The sequence below is a fragment of the Ceratotherium simum genome, chromosome 14 (genome assembly GCF_057802395.1).
Source record: "Ceratotherium simum simum isolate JZ-2026a chromosome 14, ASM5780239v1, whole genome shotgun sequence".
Taxonomy (NCBI): domain Eukaryota; kingdom Metazoa; phylum Chordata; class Mammalia; order Perissodactyla; family Rhinocerotidae; genus Ceratotherium; species Ceratotherium simum.
This window is the reverse complement of record NC_141913.1, coordinates 46,958,342-46,979,154: the sequence shown is the minus strand read 5'-3', so window position 1 is coordinate 46,979,154 and position 20,813 is coordinate 46,958,342. Positions and strand designations below refer to the sequence as shown.

General features: G+C 38.4%; 2 protein-coding genes across 2 annotated transcripts in view; both read left to right on the top strand.

The window, feature by feature from the left end:
- LMAN1 (lectin, mannose binding 1) overlaps positions 1–11,938 on the top strand; it is a 29,013-nt gene extending 17,075 nt beyond the window's left edge. The window contains exons 11-13 of the mRNA XM_004422592.3: positions 5,995–6,148; positions 8,214–8,335; positions 8,631–11,938. Coding sequence (XP_004422649.1) covers positions 5,995–6,148; positions 8,214–8,335; positions 8,631–8,667 — 313 coding nt within the window. The 3' untranslated portion in view covers positions 8,668–11,938. The remainder of the gene's footprint in view (positions 1–5,994; positions 6,149–8,213; positions 8,336–8,630) is intronic.
- Positions 11,939–11,999: 61 nt separating this feature from the next.
- The window catches only part of CPLX4 (complexin 4), a 28,490-nt gene continuing 19,676 nt past the window's right edge, over positions 12,000–20,813 (top strand). Inside the window, exons 1-2 of the mRNA XM_004422591.2 lie at positions 12,000–15,131; positions 20,076–20,163. Of these exons, the coding sequence (XP_004422648.1) occupies positions 14,965–15,131; positions 20,076–20,163 (255 nt within the window). The 5' untranslated portion in view covers positions 12,000–14,964. The remainder of the gene's footprint in view (positions 15,132–20,075; positions 20,164–20,813) is intronic.

Genomic DNA, 20,813 nt, shown 5'->3' with positions numbered 1-20,813 from the left:
TACTACCCCATTCCCATGGTAACCCATCCCATTAATTTCTGGTTTGTTCTTCCTGTATTTATTCTGCACACGTGTATTTTCTTAGATCCCTTCTTTCTCATGTGAATGGCAGCATGCTCTAGATGCTCTTTTGTGCTTTCTTGTTTCTCTTAACAGTAATACCAGAACATCTTAAGATTCAGTTAGTGGTTAGTAAATCCTAGCTATCCAGTTGCATTATCCGTGAAAGCAGTTACTTAGGGTAGTTAGCAATCCTTGTAAGCTCCCACTTATTAATTGAGAACAAATGTCATGCATACAATAAGTTAGTGTAAAAACTGAACTCACATTTCTGAATTTATCCTCTAGAACTTTTTCTTCAGGATTAAGCTTCAGAAAAAAATGTAAAAAGATAAGAAATATTTGCCTTTGATGGAAAAGGTGGTTTGTGTCTTTATGAATTTTCATATTCTTAGGGAATCATAGAATTTTTTTTAGCAGAAACATGTAGTTCAATCCCCTTCAGTTTACAAAAAGAGAAAAAAAAAGGCCCTGAATGATAAAAGATCACAATATGAAAACAGTCAGAACTAGTTCTCATTATCTCCTCACTTTCAGGGCTGTTTCTAGCAAACCATAAAGCCTTGCCAGTTTTGGTTTTCATTATAGCAATTTTCAAACATACAAAAAAGTTGAGAATGATATAAGAGCCCTCCCTCATATCCCCATCGCCCACTTTCAACAGTTATTAGTAACCAGATGTTGTCAGCCTGAACCGTTCATTATAAAGTGCCCCCATCAGTCTCTCCAAGTTTTAGTAGCCCATGATGGCCATGCCTGAATCCATTTCGTTAGAGGTTGAAGAAGAGTTGACACTCTCTTTCTAAAATTCCCTCTCCAGGGCCGGCCCCGTGGCTTAGTGGTTAAGTGCGCGCGCTCCACTGCTGGCGGCCCAGGTTCGGATCCCGGGCGCGCACAGATACACCACTTCTCTGGCCATGCTGAGGCCGTGTCCCACATACAGCAACTAGAAGGATGTGCACCTATGACATACAACTATCTACTGGGGCTTTGGGGAAGGAAAAAAGGAGGAGGATTGGCAATAGATGTTAGCTCAGAGCCAGTCTTCCTCAGCAAAAAGAGGAGGATTAGCACGGATGTTAGCTCAGGGCTGATCTCCCTCACAAAAAAATAAATAAATAAATAAAAAAAATAAAATTCCCTCTCCGTTTAAAAAGAAGAATTTCTCTCATTACTTGTCTGTTATCCCTAAATAGTTCAGGAAAGGCAGAATAAATACTTGATTCTTTCTCCTTGTTTTTCAGAATAATGAGTTGGGCCCCTGGCAACCTCCAGTGTTAAATGATGAGGTAGTGAGAGGTGATTTTTTTTTTTTCAACTCATGGATTTTAATGTATTTTGCTATTTTGATCCACTAGTCTTTATAATTGATGTTCAAGTTGTTTGCTCTTTGGCCTCTAGCAGCCCCTACCAGTTAGCTTATGTGCCCTTTTGACACAACGCCAGTAGTCGCTGGCAGCTTCCTTCCTCTCAGGTGTGAGATTTTTCAGGCTTCTCTTGTACATTTCTGTCCCACACGTGGCAAAAGGCATTTTTCTTTGGACCCTGATCTTCTAGTGGGAAACGGTATTTGTAGACAGTCTAGTGCTTATTGCTACTGGATTGTCATTGCTTCTAGGCCTTTTCAGTGGGCAGAGTTACAGATGCTGTTTGAGCTTTGCCATTCGTATATGTTGGCTTGTGTCGTTTGTTAATTGGTTATATTTTTTAAATGTTGAATTCAAAGTATAAATGTTCTTTTTGGTGAGTAGGCAGCATTTAGCATTTCATGTTTACCTTCACCTAATTAATGAGTACCTATTGCATTCTAGGTACTGTGCGAGGCATTTTCACATGAATATTTTCATATTCTTCTGGGACCTTGCTCTTAGTAATCCTCTTCTGTACCTCCAGCCTATCCCTGTAATGTAATATTTAAGCTGCTTAGCAATTTTTATTCACTCTTGATCATCACTTATATCATTCAAAATATACAACACTCTCCTCAAGCCCCATAACCCAGCCCACCAGTGCCAGTCTGCCTGGGAGATGACCTTGTCTCCTCCTCTCCGTTCTGTGCTCCACCCTCCCTCCCCACACTGTCTCCATCCACTCAGCTGTGTCCAGGCCAGTCCTGAGCTCTGGATCAGATTCTCTCTGCTTCTCTGACCCTTGCTCTGTCAGTGGTGCTCTCTCCATCTTCTACCTAAACTTATCCTTCAGTGCTACTTCTTCCATTTATAAAAGGGCTTGCTCTTCCGTTATTTAAAACTAATCAAAACACACCAACCTTTAACAGACCCTTTATATTCCTTTTCCTGTTGCTTCTCTTTTTCTTTCCTTTTTAGCTAAGTTTCTAAAAAGGTAGACCAAACTACCTCTCTCCACTTCCAGATCACTGTAATTTGTCCTCATACCACTAAACCATTCTTTGTGTAGTCACTCGTGCCCTAGTAATGAATACCTTTCAGTCCTCATCTTTCTGGACTTTCTGTAACAGTTGACACTTGTCCTCACTCCCCCTGTCTTGAGACATTTTCCTTTCAAGGCTTCGAGCATACCTTACACCGTTAGTGCTCTTTGGCCTCTCAGCTTCAATTGCGTTTTCTTCATTTATTGCTCTTCCTTCCATCATCCCTTAAAAGGTGTTTTTCTCTAGGGTTCTCTCCAGCCCTCTTTTCACTTGACCTATTCCCTAAGCTAGGTATCCCCTCTTTCCACCACAATCCCATCCCTGTAGGACCCTCCTTATTCTTGAACAGCTCAGCTCTCGGGGCCTGGCTAAGTGAAATGCATCTTTCTTTGTAGAACTCTACATGTGCCTCTATCACATTGCTCTCCTGCTGGACTATTTATTAGTTTCAGCGGGGCAGGAATTATATTTTTCTCACACTGTTTATATCCCTAAAAGTTGCCTGGCTCGTAACATGTACCAGATAAATGTTAGCAGAATCAACAGGCAAATGAATAAATTAATTAATAGGCACTCTTTAAGTGACTCAATCTTTATATATTAAAAAGACATTTATAATTAAGCAAGTTCATGCTTCTGGGAAGCAATATTTTTAAATGCAGATATGTGAGAAAGTTATATATTCTGGGATGCTTCATTCTTGGTAAGTATTTTAGGTATATTAAAATGTAATTCTTAATTTGGATTGTGGTGGAAAAGCTTAGACTCGCATGAATTGTTTTGAGCATGTGCGCCATTAAAAGAAACTTCAATCAACACAGGTCGTTTATTCAGACAGCACTTGAGATATTTTGTAGCAAATTTTAAAATATTCATTGCTCATATGACTCAAATATAATTTTTTAAAACTTTTATTATACTTAACATTCGGCCTGACATACTGTTATTTCTAAGTAATTCTAATATTTGAGTTCCTTTTTTTGTTTTCTTCCAGCAAAGCTTTTACTTTTTAAGCTAAATTTTACTGTAAGGAAATAAGTTAGATAACTTATTTATTCATTCATAGAATTGAACTATAACTGTTGAAGGCACTGTCAGGAAATCAGAGACATCCCCATTCTCCGGGAGCTTATGTTCTATGAGGGAGATACTCCATATGTACAGATACCAAGGAGAAAAGTGTGTATTCGTGTGTGTATGTATGTTTAGGGAGTGGTTGCTTTTGGCAGGAGAGGCTTAGGGAAAGGAAAATGTAGAGGAAGGGCAGCCATTTGAACTGGGCTTTCCATTTTAGACCATTGCTCTTGGAAGCAGGGGTCGGGACCAGAAGGAACATCACAGACACAGAGGCTTAAAGTGAAGGATATTTTCAGGGAATGGTAGGAGCCAAGACAGATAAAAGAGAGTAGTAGGAGACAGAGTTAGAAAGATGAGCTGCAAAGAGATTATGGAGACCCTTAGGATTTTTAAAGACCTGTCGCCATTTTCAAACAGAAACAGAAGTAGAGAGAATAGTATAGTGAACCTCTGCTTATCCATCAGTCACTTAACACTTGTGAACTTTTTACCAGTCCATCTTATTTTATCTACCTCGCCAAAAAATCCCCAGACTTGAAGATATTTCATAATATAAATGTTAATAACGTAAACTATTTGCCATTTATAGAGCTTTTTTTTTAAGTACTCCTAGGTAAAATAACCTGACATTTTCAGGTAAATTGAAATTCAGATACATTCCTTTCTTTCTTAAGGTTATTTTTCTACCATTATTTAAAGATTTTATTTATTTGATTTTTTCCCCCCAAAGCCCCAGTAGATAGTTGTATGTCATAGCTGCACATCCTTCTAGTTGCTGTATGTGGGACTCGGCCTCAGGATGGACGGAGAAGTGGTGCCTCGATGCACACCCGGGATCCGAACCCGGGCCACCAGCATTGCAGCGCGCGCACTTAACCACCAAGCCACAGGGCCGGCCCGTCTACCATTATTTAAAAAAATATTTGTGGGGCTGGACCGGTGTGTAACGGTTAAGTGTGTGCGCTCCACTGCTGGCAGCCTGGGTTCAGGTCCTGGGCGCGCACTGATGCCCCGCTTGTCAGGCCATGCTGCGACGGCATCCCATATAAAGTAGAGGAAGATGGGCACGGATGTTAGCCCAGGGCCAGTCTTCCTCAGCAAAAAAAGAGGAGGATTGGCATGGATGTTAGCTCAGGGCTGATCTTCCTCAAAAAAAAACAACAAAAAAATATGAGTAGTCTCTTACTGTCATGCTTACAGACTCATCTCCAAAGGGCATACTCAGGCTAGAGCTCTTTATTCTTTCATCTGAATCGTGGAATCACACTTGACGTGCAGATTATGTTCTGAAGTCAGTGTGTAAGGTAAAACGTTGTATAATGTCAAAATTACTCTTCAGAAAGATACCACCTTGGAGACTTCCACACCATTGCTCAGTATGACAACCAACCAGTTTTTCCTTCATATTTGCAATGGATAGATGCTTCTTTAGTTGGGTTCTAGTTGAAGCACTAGGTTTGTATATAGGGGCTATCTGATAGAACTGCAAGGAGAAATAGAATTACATTTGTCTTAGGGGTCCTCAAGACCACCCCTGGGTTCTGTGATTTGCTAGAAGTACTCACAAATCTCAAAAGCTGCTACACTCACAGTTATGGTTTATTACCCAAAAAAGGATATAGAATAAAATCAGCAGAGAAAAAAGTGCACGGGGTGGAGTTGGAGAACCAGGCCCAAGCTTCCAGTAGTCCCTCCCAGTGGAGTCGCTCACATAGTCCTAGTTCCTCTCAGCAGTCATGTGTGACAACATGCGCAGTGTTGCCAACCAAGGAAGCACACCCAAGCCTTAGTTCCTGGGATTTATCAGGGGTCAGTCACACAGGCATGGAGCACCCATGTGACTGTCCTTAACTACTCAGTCTCCAGTCCCCCTAGAGGTCAAACTGATACAGCACCCTCGGCCCCAGCCAAACAAAAACATATGTCACATTGTTAGCGTAAACGGTCTGGTGTGGCCCAAGGCCCTATGTAGACAAAGACACTCTTAACAGGTGGGGTATTTCAGGGGCTTCGAGTTTACCTCCAAGGGGTCAAGGGCCAGTCCTGAAAACCTTTGGAATGTGCAGGGTTTGGGCATCCCAGGCCTAATGGGTTAATCCTTTATTGTACTTCATTAAACACCTAGAAAGGTTTAAGTTCATTGATAGTATCATCCATTATGTTATTCAATATCCGTTTATAATGTCGGTTTTAACACAAATTATTTAACGTTATTTTCTTATGTGGTTATTCTTATGTAGTTAGATGACCTTTAGTGAAAGATAAAAGCATAATGTTAAGTTGTAGTTTTATCAATTATTTTCCAATCTTGAAGACAATTCAGTTTTTTAAAATATAGATTTTCTTTATCTTTTTTTTATGATCTGATATATTGGGCTTAGAAATGTATCTAACCATTTGAAATCTGTGACTGAAAAAATCATCCTTCTGGTGATTCCATTGTCTAAAGGGATTTCCTATTTCAGGAATTCCATGAGTGAAACTGTCAGACTGGTCAGTGGCATACAGCATCCCGGCTCTGTAGGGGGAGTTTATGAGACAACCCAGCACTTCAACGACATCAAGGAGCACCTTCACTTAGTGAAGCGGGACATAGATAACTTAGTGCAGCGGAATCTGGTGAGCTTTTCCCTCTAGTTTTCTGGTTATCACTGTCTTCTTTAGGAAAGGAAGAACACATATTGTACTGACAATATTGTGATTTTTTAGTTAATCCTAATGCTCATTTTTAATATTCAAGGTAGAATTATTCCATATGATCCAAATGTCTGTATGTTCCCCATCATGCTTCCATAGTCTGTTGAATAGATTTTTTTTTAATTGTTATGCCAATTAGTGGAGCTATCACAGTCTCAGACTTTTTTTCCCCTTGATTCTTTCTTTTTTAACTTTTTATTTATTTTTTTTATTTTTATTTTTATTTTTTTGTGAGGAAGATCAGCCCTGAGCTAACATCCATGCTAATCCTCTTTTTGCTGAGGAAGACTGGCCCTGAGCTAACATCTATTGCCAATCCTCCTCCTTTTTTTCCCCCAAAGCCCCAATAGATAGTTGTATGTCATAGTTGCACATCCTTCTAGTTGCTGTATGTGGGACGCAGCCTCAGCATGGCCGGACAAGCGGTGCGTCGGTGCACGCCCAGGATCTGAACCTGGGCTGCCAGTAGTGGAGTGTGTGCACTTAACCGCTAAGCCACCGGGCCAGCCCTCCCTTGATTCTTTTCTCTAAGTTTTCTTCAAAAAAAAACAAACAAACATGGCTCTTGTTATTAGTAATGATATCTTTAAACAGCTTTGAAAAAGGTAAACGTCTCTCTTGACAAACCCTTTTGTTAAATAAACGCTGGGTAACTCATATTTCTGTCTAGGCTGTTAAGGAAGGGCAGATCTAACTGTGCTGACTGATAGCAGCTTTCTTTAGGCAATATTCTTTTTTCCAGCTACTTTTCCTGTCTCACTTGGTTCATTTTTTTAAAAAGTGTTTTTTGTTTATCTGTTTTTTGACTTTAGTAGGTCTTCTTTTTAGTGTAAGCCCTATCTACATTTTTGGAGATTGGTGATAAATATTAAAAATAGGTAACATTTTTTCAAAGTTTAACATGCGTAAGAGGCAGTATTAGAAGACAGACTCCTGATACTTTTAAATTTTTTAAGTTTTAAGTTTTTCCTTAACTTATTCCCTTAGTTCTGTTTGAGGTTATTTCCCCCCAACATCAGCCTTTGTTGCAATGGCCAAGTTGATGCTGTGGGTGGTATATATGTCCTGAAGAACTTGGTCTTAAAAGCCATTCTGTCTGGATACCTTGATAAAAATCTTTGTCCTTGGTATTTAATTGCCTCCTTGTAGTAGAAGGAATACTCATGGAAATAGGAAAAGAAACATTTTTGAAAATACTCATTACCGGGGGCCAGCCCAGTGGTGTAAAGGTAAAGTTCTCGAGCTCTGCTTTGCCGGCCTGGGGTTCACTATTTCGGATCCTGGGTGCTGACCTACTCACCTCTCATCAACCCATGCTGAGGCAGCATCCCACGTAGAAGAGCTACAACTCTACAACTATGATATACAACTATGTACTGGGGCTTTGGGGAGAAAAAAAAAAAAAGAGGAAGATTGGCAACAGATGTTAGCTCAGGGCCAATCTTCCTCGACAAAAAAGGTTCGAGTTTGTTAATTAGAAAGGCTTAAAAAAAAAAAAAGCTAATTACCAATGTTGAATGCTGGGAGATTGGGGAGGATGAGAGCTGAGAAAAAGCCATTATATTTGTCATGTAGTTCATTGGTAGGGTAACCATGTAGTTGGCTGCACCAGAACGCTTTTGAGAGTGAAAGTGATGCTATTAATAATAATTACTCTAATACAGCAAGTGTAAACTGGAAGTGTCCAGGGAATTCATGGTCTGTGACCTTCAGTGACACTAAAATCATTGTCACTGGTGAAGATAGGAGCCAGATGACAATGAGTTAGTGACTGGACAGTGAAAAGGTGGAGGCTTTCCAGTGTCAACTACTCTTTCAAAAAGTTTGGTAGTAAAAGTTTAAGGGGGTGGAAGATATTTATGGGATGAATAAATGAAAATGCTTGAGTTTAGACAATAGACCGTGAGTTTTATAAAGATTTCACATTTATTTCTTTTTCTAAAATACTGATTTGACTATTTGTAATAGAAAGTTCTTTGCCTTACAGCCATCAAATGAGAGAGCGAGATGCCCAGAACTACCACCATTTCCATCATGTCTATCTACGGTGCACTTTGTTATATTTGTAGTGGTACAAACGGTGTTATTCATTGGTTATGTCATGTATAGGTAAGTCTCTAAAATTTAACCCAACATTTTTCTGTATTTAATTTTAAATACTCAGTGAGTTATCTATGTCCATAATAGAACTTTTGGTACATATAAAATTAGGTTTATACAAAGCAAATATTATTTCTAGTCTCTGTCAGTTGACACAGGAGTGGATGTATAGAATGTATGCTTATCTTAATGTGTTTTATACTTCAAAAGGCATTGCATATTTTAATTTTAAGCAATCCTGTTTTCTTTCTGAAGTAAAGTCTATAGGGCTTCTTTCAGACTTTTTCTTTCTCTTTTCCCTTAGGTCTCAGCAAGAAGCAGCTGCCAAAAAATTCTTTTGACCACCATTTTCGTATGTGTACATCATGTATGTATGTACAAAATGTTGTCTTTTTGAGGGAATTTAAGTATTTAAATTGCTTCATAGTCTAAATTATTAAATTTTGTATAAAAGAACTGTCTAAACATTGATTTGCAGTGAGAATAAACCTTGAAGACAGCCACATGTAAATTTGTGCATAGTACATAAATCTATTTAAATTTCAGTGAATTTCTGGCCAGTAAAATATAGCCACTGAACAGAATATTGATAAATAAGAGGGTAAATAATAGAAAGTGGGGGCCACCCCCAGATGTGAAATTTACCCCTAAGTCTTTGATGTTGGAGGTTTCTTTATGCAACATAAACACTTGCCCTCCTGCCACCAAAAATCTGACATCTAAAGCTCCCCATCATGCTTATTTTGTAACCAAAGTGTTTTTTGAGAGGTCAGAATTTCCTACTCTAAGACCTAATCCTGCAATCCTTTAATATAACTCCCTTTGAAATCAAAGAATATTTTGTCTGAGAGCATAAGGATCTGGAAAACAGACTTCAGAATGTTTATTGAAGTATTTTTTCCCTCTGATTATCAGTGATATATTTCACTTTTAAAGGAAATTTTGGGGGAAAATTAAGAGCTGCTCTTTGCCTAAAAAACCATTTAGGTGAAAACATTCCTCTGATAATGGTTTTTATGGGTATTTTGCCTCGTAATGTACTTATGTCATGATTGCTCATATTCTTGAATGTCTTCATTCCAACAGTGTCAGTTCAATATTATGAAAATAATTTTTGCATTTATATTTGTAATTTAAGGAACTTATTTCTTCCATTTTGTGCAGCATGTAAATTCAGCTCAGGTTGCATGTTCTGAGGATATTTTAGGTTCTCAAAACCTACCACTACCTTCTGCTTTACATCACTCCATGCGACCTGGTGTTGTGACTGCATACTCGTTTAAATCAAGGAGGCTGCAGTAGAAGCAGTGTTAGGATTTTTGAAGGCGAAATTTGAAAAATAGAGTTAATACTTCTGATTTTTCTTTTAATGCTAGAACTAAGGATATTGTGAAGGACTTGCTAGTAAGCTTAACCTTGAAATGTCAGACTGGAAGGAGTTGTTATAGTCTTTGTACATGTTGTTCTAGGTATTATAGCAACAGTCTGTAAATGACATTTAAAAATGCAGACTTCATTTTGTTTTCACAGCTGATGTAGACTTATTTTTGTTGGCTTCAAAATACTCTCTTACCTCTTTTAAAAGGCTAAAGTAGTTATCTTTCATTTGTCATAGAATCCAAAATAATACTGTTTTATAAGATAGTACTGTTTAATTCTTCCAAGCCTTGATGAATTTGCTCTCAAATATCCTTTACAGATTGGGCTAATGGCCCAAAATCTATACCAAGACTATGAAGAACTCTGCATTATAGCAATGCCTAACTAGTACTATGTATGCAAACAGTCCAAGCATTGCTTTTTAACATTAGCGTTTATCCTAGAACACTGAACGAGAATATTCTAATGATTACTTACTCGACTTCAGTCACTTCAACAGAGAAAATACTTCTCCGGTATTTTTCTTTTGTAGTGTTAACATTTTGAAATTCGTGTTTCAGAGACATCATCATCACAGAATTTACTCTTAATCTATGAAAAAAAATTAATACCTTCAGAAAAATGTTTAAGTTGTAAACAATGAAACTTGGAAAATCCTCTTGAGATAAAAGGCTGCAAAATACCCACTATTATAAAACCCAAGGTCACGTGTGCCTGACCTTATTAAAGGAATACCAGATCTATACAGTGTACTTTTTTCAGGCTAAAATTCAAGAGGAAACATTCTCATCATTCCTAGTACAAGTGGAGATCTCGGCTCTTATGAAAGAGCATGAATCTTTTTCCTTTGTTACTTAGTAATTTAATTTGTGTGAAAATCCCTCAGTAAAGCAGTTTGCATAGCGTGTTTATCATATCATTTGACTTTTGATTTATTTTCCTCAAAGTTATTTAAGTAGCTCATTTCTGAAGAAAATGTTTGCTCTGTGGAAAAATCAATCACTGCCAGGATTCTTTCATTTCTGTACTATTTTGTATAATGGAATTTGTTGACTTCTCTCACACCAGCAAGTATTTTACAGGTGCCTTGGATGAGAACAAAATTGATTTTAAAATTTTAGTGTAAGTCATTGTGCTTTTGATGCCACTTTTTAAAAGAAATGCAATTACATAATGGCTAACACCCTTATTTAATGTACCTATTTGTGTTCTAATTGTATGAATGTTTGATTCAGCTTGAAACTTGACTGTAAAGCCACAAACGATAAACAATATTTTGTTATGTATTAAAGGGATATCAGTGATTCTCAAAGTGTGGTCCTAGACCAGCTGGGTCACAGAGTGCTTGTTAAGAAGACAGGTTCTGGACTCTATTCCCATCCACCCAAGTCAGAATTCAGGGCTGGGGCTTCAGAATATCAGTTTTCAACTGGCACCTCAGGTGGTTCTGAGCACACTGATGTTTGAGAACCACTAAGATGGGGAGTGAAAAAAGTGTTTTGCTTTGTTGGTTTAAAGCTGAGCTGAGAGCATAATATAACATTTTCATTGTCAATGACATTAGCACATGTGCACTGATTCTTTCATACTTAAAATTTACTTAATGTTCTTTTTACTAAAACTCATGTTTATTAGCAACTACAAACTAAACCCAGATTGTTGCCTATAGCCTACTCTTGGTACTTGGATTGATGGCTTTTAAACTTACTAAATTATCCCAGATCATGGTCAAGCCATAAAAACTCCCATCTTCCAGTCTGCCTGCTAAAGCCTTTTGCTTTCTTGATTGTGATTTTTGTGACATTTTATCTCAGACAGTTGTACTTTTTGATAATTTGGGGAAAACAGAAATTACTTGAATAAGGGATTGCGTGACCCGCTGCATCGCGGAGATACAGTCTTTGCAAAGAACATAAGTAACAGTTGTGAATATTAAGGTGTGTTTATCTTTTCCTGTCCATGTGCTTTTCACAGGGAGATCATGAACAAATGATTATATTGGGGATTTTTTAATTTATAAGATCTAATGTAAAATCACCACTTGCAACTTTTTAGATCTGTATGTTGCCTGTTTAATGTATTTCTTTTAAAAGTTTAAAAAGATTTTCTATCCACTGTTAATTTCAATTGGACAACATTTTGTCAAGTGTTTTTTTCTGATTGTTATTTGATGCTAGCTGGAATTCAAGAAATGACATTGACCTTATTCAAATAAAGAAATATTTTAGTAAATTTCCTTTTTCCTTCATTGATCTTGGATAATACATAGTTTATTTTCCAAATAGGCCAGGATTTGTGATAGTATTTCATTTATCGTGCTATGTGCTCTGCCCTAGGTGGCTTACCACCTGTGGAGTCAGCACATGGAAGCATAAAAAGAGAAGTAGAAATGATAGGGATGAATGCTTTACCCTTGCTGATAATGAAAAATACAAATTAATTAAAACAATGTATTTGATATTCTTACCTTTAATAACCAAATACTGGTAAAAGTATAGTTAAGCTGGAACTCTTTGTCATTACTAATAGCAATTAAAAAAAATCTTTTAATCTCTTTGGCAAGCACCACTCAACCAAGTAATTCCAATTCTGAGAGTACACGTAGCATAAAAAGGAAAGAGTAGAGTTTTGGTGTCAGACAAATCTGGGTTTGAATCTTGGCTCTGCCGCTCACTAACGATGACCTTCGGGTTCGTCATGATACTTACCTCACGGGGTTGGTAGCATTGTAAAAGAGAGAAAGTGTTTTCAGAGAATGGTAGACTAAGGTAATGGAGCCCTCTTCTGCTATAAACACACAAAAACTGGATAAAAGATTTAAATAAATTAGATGAGTTTGAAAGAAATCAGAGGAAACTTAAAGCCTGATCAGTGAGCCTGCTGGGGGAGGGGTGTTAAAAACTAGACGGTAGTTAGGCCCTAGACACTAGTTGGACGTTATCAAGTTCATTTGGGGCAGTGGGGACATGGCGTTGCAGGCTGTAGTCAAGATTGGGGATTTTGTTCAGGTATGATAAGCGTTTGGAGGGGTAGCACCTAGTGGTTCCATTTCACAAATCGTGGGGTATTTATTTTCCCTTTCTGGAGGAATGAAAGATTCTACACAAAACAGCAAATAGTTTACTGGATGTCCAAGTGGAAAGACCATTGTAATAAATGAGGAATAAAAAGTTGTTAAAGATATGATCCCATTTTCAATGGAATTACCTGTTGGGGAGACGATGAGAGATTTGATTTCATAAAACAAAGCAATATCAGGGAGTATTCAGTTGCCACACTGGTGTAGTTACCACCTAACAGTCTCTGTAATGCTTGACATCCTCCCCCCACACACACACACATACACACACTCATAGTCACACTCACATACATGCGGAAAAGGACTGGACAGGCTGCTTTACAAACTGGCTTTGGAGTTTAGAATTGACACTCTCACCATTAATAGTAGTTCCTAATTCCTAATAAAATGGAATTTTAGTAATAGATTTTGTAATACACCTAAATCATTTAAGTAATAACATAATAAAATGGATTTTTATTTTTATTTGGTTTTTTGTTACTTTGTTTTGTTCTTTAAGAAATAATATTAATCCTCTGATTCAGACCTGCCAAATCCAAGTTGGCTGTAAGTGTAGCCTTGGAGATTTCACTTTCTGACCAAAATATTATATAGGACAGATCTTCAACAGATTGTCCTTTTCTTTGGCAAATAAAAGTGTTTTTTAATATCATGAAATACCTCTGCAGTATTTTCTAAAGGAGAGTTGTGCTGAACTGAGAAAACAAAACAACAACAGTGAAACATAGGCTATAGCTTTTACTTTATCATCTGAGAAGTTCTATAAGACCTTATTAGTAACCCTCCTCAGTGGAGATGAAATATAGTTGATTGTAGATGGTAATTGAGAGATAATGGTTTGAATGTAGTAAGTTCCAGGCAGCACATCTAAAAGTGAAAGGAGCTAAGTATTAATGTACGTTCTCAACCAGAGCTCTGAGTAGTTTCTATTTCACCCTAAATCTTTGTCAGTCGTTCAGACTGAGACCATTTTAGCAATGTTTTTAAATAGTTTAGTAAAAGAGAAGGCAGATCTTAAAATATATAAAACTAGCATTTTAGGCAAAAATCCAGATTATATAGTTCTGTATAATCTGAGGGATAGTCATCATCTTCTGAGAGGGCTTATGCCTACAGATAAAACAATAAGCATTGGTTACAGTAGCCTACATCTCTTCCCTCTGCCCCACCCCCTCCTGGCGTGCTTTAATTAGAAAGATACGTAGATTAAAGTCTTAGCCATACTCAATTCCTCCCTTGACCTGAAGGAAACCACGGCAATTGAGAATCTGCTGTATTGCAAAACATTGTCAAAACCTTTATCCAAGTACACCAGTGAGCTTAAGGAGAGCTCCCAGGAGGTGGACTGTATGTAAGAGAAAAAGGTGACCCCATTACACATCGGTGATTTAACTCACATTGTTCTTACCTTCTCGAGCGGAGCATTGACAGTGTCCAGCGCATCATTTCCACACAGAAGTGTAGCAGGTCAGTGCAGGAGAAGGCTGAGGTCATCTTCCACGTGTAAATTAAGGACCCGCTGGCTGGCCCTTCACACTTACCTCCGTTGGATATTTATGTATGGGACATGGTAACCACTGAACCAGTACAGAATTCAGACAAACCAAAAGGCAAATCCTTGCCTAGTGCTTAGAGTCCAATGAGATAAAATGATAGATCAAAGGATTATTTTTGCTTAATGAAGCATTTTGGGTTTGACTCTCACTAGACTCGGTTTTCAACAGGATGTTGTGCTCAAGGGCTGGAATTTGGAAATGCCACTACAGCCATATAATCAGTCAACTCTGGTTAATTTAATTGAAACAGGACTCTTGATGAAGCCCTGCTGTGCTTATAATTTAAAATTTAGAAATGGGTAGGGAGAGTAGTAGATAATGTGAGGGATTTTTTTCCCTCTGAAATTAGCTTAGTGTATTAATTCAGAAAGTAGTCAGTCGCATCTGATTGTATGCCTTAGTAATCTGAACCATCTGCCTCTCTGTACTAAGGAGTTCTCCTCTAATCCAGCTTACAGCCCAGAGACCACTCTTCTCTATCATTATGCCCTTGAATAGATGAGGCTGTGCAAAGTCCTTTGCTCTTAAATGTGTTGCTGTCGTTGAGGATATTTGGAGATTTTGTCTTTTTTTTTTCCTTCAGGTTTTGTCTGCGTTGGTTTTATTTTTCGGGGGCAGACACAATGGCTTTCTTTATGAAAACTATGATAAGTAACCAGGTAAAGAATTTAGGATTTGGTGGCGGGTCTGAAGAAAAAAAAGAAGAAGGAGGTACCTCTGATCCTGCAGCAGCTCATGGGATGACTAGAGAGGAATATGAGGAATATCAAAAGCAAATGATTGAGGAGAAGTGAGTACATGCGACTTCGTTTCCCTTTAAAGCAAGAAGAAATTAATGCTGGCCCTGCCTTCTTCAGCTCCCTGACTTCTTTCTCTTTGCTCTTTTGATGCCTTTCCTAATGTGCTCTTGGCCTCTAACCTTAGGGCAGCGTGTTCTGCGAAAGGGAACAATTTCCTAGCCTCAGCAGTGACTATGTCCTACTTGTACGAATGGAAATGAAAAATAATAGGTGAATCTGTATGTTGTTCTTAAAGCAGCTTAACACTTTCTGGTCTAGGCACATTTTCACAGACCTCAATTTAATTGTTCTGACGAAAATTTGTGAGCCTATCCTTACGGTCTTGCCGAAATTCACCCTCCTAGCAAGTAGAAAACTTTCAAATTGTAAGAATTCAGACTTTGCACCTGGAAGAGGGCCTTAAAGAATCTACAGTGCAGCCTTTTTGATCTTACACGTGTGAGAAAAAGCCTAGAAAGCACAATGGTGTCATAAGACTTGGCTTCTCCCAGACTATGAATAAATTAGTGGACTGTTTATCGTGAACATTTTAAAGATACAGAAATGTAGAACAGTATAATGAAGCTACCTATGACATAAAGTCGACAGCCAACATGTTGCCATGTTTGCTTATAGATACATTAGTTGTATAGAAGATAGGCAGATATCGTGAACCATTTTTAAAGTGAGTTACAGACATCATGATACTTCACCCCTAAATATTTCAGCCATGTACTTCCAAAAAATAGACATTCTCCTAGCTATGTAAAATGTAAGAAAAGAAATATTTGTACCATTGTAGTTGGGTATTATGGAATGTGAATATCACCAACAATTTTTCACTGCTGAGACTGCACTTTAAATAAGTGTAATCTATATATAATTTTTTTAAGTTTAAGGGAAAATTAATTTGAGTCTTTTAATAATCAACTAAGAATTGAAGCATGAATCTTGAGATTAAATGTTCATCATATGTTACAAAGGAAAAGTATTTCTTTTTGCCGCCATGGCTGTTTTGCTCACGATCAGTTAGGTAGCAGTTGCCTAAGTCCTGCTGCTAAGATAGGTGAAAAGGTTAATGACCTGGAGGAAACAAAGAAAGTGCAAAGGCCTACATTTAATGGAAACCTTGTCTAGTGTATTTTTTCTGAAAGAAATTATGGCTTATAAACTACCTAGGATGTATTACGCTTGGCTCTGCAGTAAATTAAAGTCAGTGGGAAAAAAAAAAAAAGTAAATGCAACTACAAAAATGATGTTGGTGCTAAGGTAATACTTGGGCAAAAAAAGCAGCATTCCTTGAATATTGACTAGTTTTGCCTATGACATGTAAAACACAGCAACTATCGTGAAGCGACAGAAGTAGAACGATAGCACCAAATGATAGCTCAAGTGGGCTAAGAAAAAGAAAATGGCCAGAGATTTAGACTATGCACTTGATCATGTAAAATATCATTTAATATGTCCAAGCAATAAATCTGGTCGCAGATATGGCATCTGTTTGATTAATTAATGTCCTAGTTTTCCTTATTTTTCTGTCTGGGCAGATCAAAGACCAAAATGCCCAAATGGTGTGGTCAAGCAGTGGACTGGAGTATTTGCCAACTACTCGGCTGTGTGTGTGTGTGTGTGTGTGTGTGTGTGTGTGTGTGTGTGTGTGTGTGTATGAATACTATAAATTACGTAGTCACTCAATTTAAGAACTAACAGGACAATGGGGCCAGCCTGCTTCCCCATGGCAAGTGGCAGGATTTCTGGTCCATTGCTTGAGTTTTCAAGAGCTTCATCACCTAGAATGCAACATAAAGAAGTAGGCATCAAAAATAGTTCATCACAAGTTACTTGTAGAGAGAGCTATGGACATTATAGTATATATAATAATTAATATTAGCAAATAGAAACCTCCCAAACCTGTCCTCATCATTTTAGAAAAGTTGTGGGATTGACTCTACTAATTGTAAACTAAAAACTACCTAATAATGCACTCTACCACACATTTGTTTTTATTTTACTTCTGTGTTCAGATTTTTTTTTTCACTAGTGGTAACATTAGCACTGAAAGAGGTCTATACCTAAATAGAATATTGTCTAACTAAAACAATAGTCTGTTTATCCCTCCATTTCTCTCAATTATATTAAAATGTCCCTTTACCCTAGTTACGGTACAGCAATTGCTACCATACCATTTGTAACTTGAACTTTGATATACATCACAGACCTAAATATAAAAGTTAAAATTATAAAGCATTTAGAAAAAAAACATAGAATATCTTTGCAAGTTGGAAGTATGCAAAGATTTCTTAAACATGACTCTGAAAGCAATAACTATAAAATTTTAAAATGATAAATTAGACATTGTCAAAATTAAAAACTTTCATGCGTCAAAAGACATCGTTAAGAAAATAAATAGGCAAGCCACAGCCTGAGAGAATATATTTTTAAAATGTACATCTGACAAAGGACTGGGATCTAGGATATATAAAGAATTCATACAACTCAATAATAAGGGCAAAAAAAGTGGGCAAGAGTTGAACAAATACTTCACAAAGATATACAAATGGCCAATTAGTACATGAAAAAAAAAAGCCTGATCTCATTAGTCATCATGGAAATGAAAATTAAAATCACACTAAAGTACAACTACACGCACATCAGAATGGCTAAAATTAAAAAGATTCAATACCCAATGTGGACCACAATGCGGAACAGTGGAACTCTTGTGCCGGTTGATGAGACGTGAGAGAGTATGACCACTTGGAAAAAGGTCTGACAGTTTCTTACAAAACTACACTGACTCAACCAAATTACCCTGTAACTCCGCAATTCCCTGCCTAGATATTTACCTAGAGGAAATGAGTGTATATGTCCACAAAAAGACTTGTACAAAAATGTTCGTAACAGCTCCCTTCACAGTAGCCCCAAAATGGGGAATAGTCCAGGTGTTCCTCAACAGCAGAATGAAAAAACAAATGTGATATGTTCATATAGTAGAATACACTCAGTAATAAGAAGGAGCAAACTACTGATAAATAACTTGGATAAATCTCAAAAGTTTTTTATGCTGAATGAAAGAAGCCTTATGCAAAAGAATTCATAGTGTATTGTTATATTTATATGAAATTGTAGAACAGGCAAAACCAGTCTAGGGTGGAAAAAAGACAGTGGTTGCCTCTAAGACTGGAGAGCAGGAGTTGATTGGGAATGGGGGGATGAGGGAATTTTCTCAGGTGATAGTAATGGTTTTTATATCTTAATAGGGGTTTGGGAAACACACAGGAACAGAAGCAATAGAAGAAGTATATATATATGTATGTATGTATGCATATGTATATGTATGTATGTAGATGTAGATGTATATATGAGATTTATTATAAGGAATTGGCTCACGTGATTATGGAGGCTGAGAAGTTCCACGATCTGCCATCTGCAGGCTGGAGACCCAGGAAAGTCGTTGGTGTAGTTCTGAGAACTGGAGGACTGACGGCGTAAGTCTCAGTGAAAAACAGGAGAAGACTGATGTCTCAGCTTCTGCAAGCAGAGGGTGAATTCTCCCTTCCTCTGCTTTTCTGTTCTATTCAAACCCTCAAAGGATTGGGTGATGCCCACCCACAGTAGGGAGGGCAGTCTGCCTTACTCAGTCCATCAGTTCAAATGCTGATCTCATCTGGAAACACCCTCCCGGGCATACCCAGAAATAACGTTTAATCTGGGCACCTTGTGTCCCAGTCAAGTTGACACATAAAATTAACCCTCACAGCACATTTAAGGTCTGTGCATTTAATTGTATGCAAAATTTTAGGAACTTTGCAAATTCCTAGGTAGCATGCAAATAATGCTTCATGTAAAGATATTTCGCCAAACCCATGAGCAGAAATCCCACCAGGCCCCGCATGGGGCTACACTAGGAACCAGAAAGCTCTCGGGAAACCACAAGCACTCTTTCCATCTCTTGCCATTGCTTCTGTCTCCATATGGCTGCTTTGTGCTTCTTTCTCAGCAGTCAGCTCTCTCCTGCTCTGTTACCCAGGCCACGTGGCCGATGGAAAATGGCAGCTGATGGCCTCCAAGTTCACCTGTTACAGTTGCAGCCACACTGCGAGTCTCTGGCTTTCTCAGTCCCAATCCCAAATTCCCAGACAATCCAATACAGTGAGAGGGCAGGGATGTGTGTATAAAGTTAGCTCCGAATGGGCAGCTGGGAGGAGAGGCGGTTATTGTGAGCTTCACAGACATCCCCAAAGGTGTCTGCTTCTGTCTGCATCATCATGAGCAAGGGAGTCCATTTCAAGCCAGTATAATCACAAATCCAATTAGGTCATCCCCAGAGCACTATGGAAATCTACCCTACCTTGCCTGGGGATGCCTCTTTCCAAACAGGAAAGGGAACGTTGTACCTAAATTAGGGTCTAGAGGGGGTGACAATGAAAGGAAACAGATTTGTCTTACACCCCCAAACACCATGTGCCTCCAAAGGACCCCGGTCCTGGGGTCTGCGACCTGAATTAGCTCGCCTAAGAATCGCTCAGGGAGCTTATTAGAAATGTAGCTTCCTCTCCCCCAACCCCAGGGATTCTGATGCAGCTGAACTGCGATCAGACCCAGGCAGCTGCATTCTTTACAAGCACTGAGGGTGATTCTGATGCTGGTGGTCCCAGGTCATACTTAGAGCAACACAGTGAGGTCAACTGTACAGTAGGAGTAACTACCCTGCCCCTCTCCTGGGCTGTGTCCTAGATTCCCAGAACCAAGCAGTCTTGGGGATATAGGGGTGTGTCTGAGTTATGAGAGTAGAATGACAGGGAGGCAGATGTTTGGGGACTCTCCCATTTCCCAGGTGTCTGCAGGCAGTGGGGACTCGGGAGGCGTATCACAGGGTCTGGCTCCGCTGAGCAGGGGCTGGAACGTCCTTAGCTTTCTATGTCCTTTGATCCTTTCTTCTATTCTTTTACTTTTAGGATGGAAAGAGATGCTGCGTTTACACAAAAAAAGGCAGAGAGGGCATGCCTCAGAGTTCATCTCAGAGAAAAGTACAGACTCCCGAAGGTGAGACACTTAACACAGTAAACACCCAGTCATTTTTGACATAGTGAAAAATGGAGAATGGTATCAGCAAAATGTCATGCTCTTGAATATCTATATATACACATATATACTCACATATATACATACATATATATGAGTACACATATTGTATACATGTTTGTCTTAATCTTAACTGAGGTGTTTGATGTAGTGAAAAGAGCATTGAACTAGGAGTTCATAAAAACTAGATTCCAGTCATTTAACCTCTATGAACATTTCCACTCAACAAAATGGAGTTAATACCTATAGATAACATTTTTATGTAAATTTATCTAAAGACTATAAAACTTCTATATATCAACACACAGTGCGGGTAATAATCACAGCTGACATTTATTGAGCTCTAAGTGCCTCACGTGTATCAATTCATTTAATCGTCTCAACAGTCCTGTAAGGTCTGTTCTTAACAGTAGAGGAAACAGAGGCACAGAGAAAGTAACCACTCTCCTGCCAAAGGCCACCAGCGGGAAAGGCAGAGTCCAGGGTCGTGACTTCTGTAATGCTCTGCCTCTGTTTCACAGGAGCGATTGGCTCCTTCTTTTTGGAGACGTAGTAGTGATGGTCATCACTGAGCACTGTCTTATCCATCTTGGCGCTGGCTGAGAGGACAA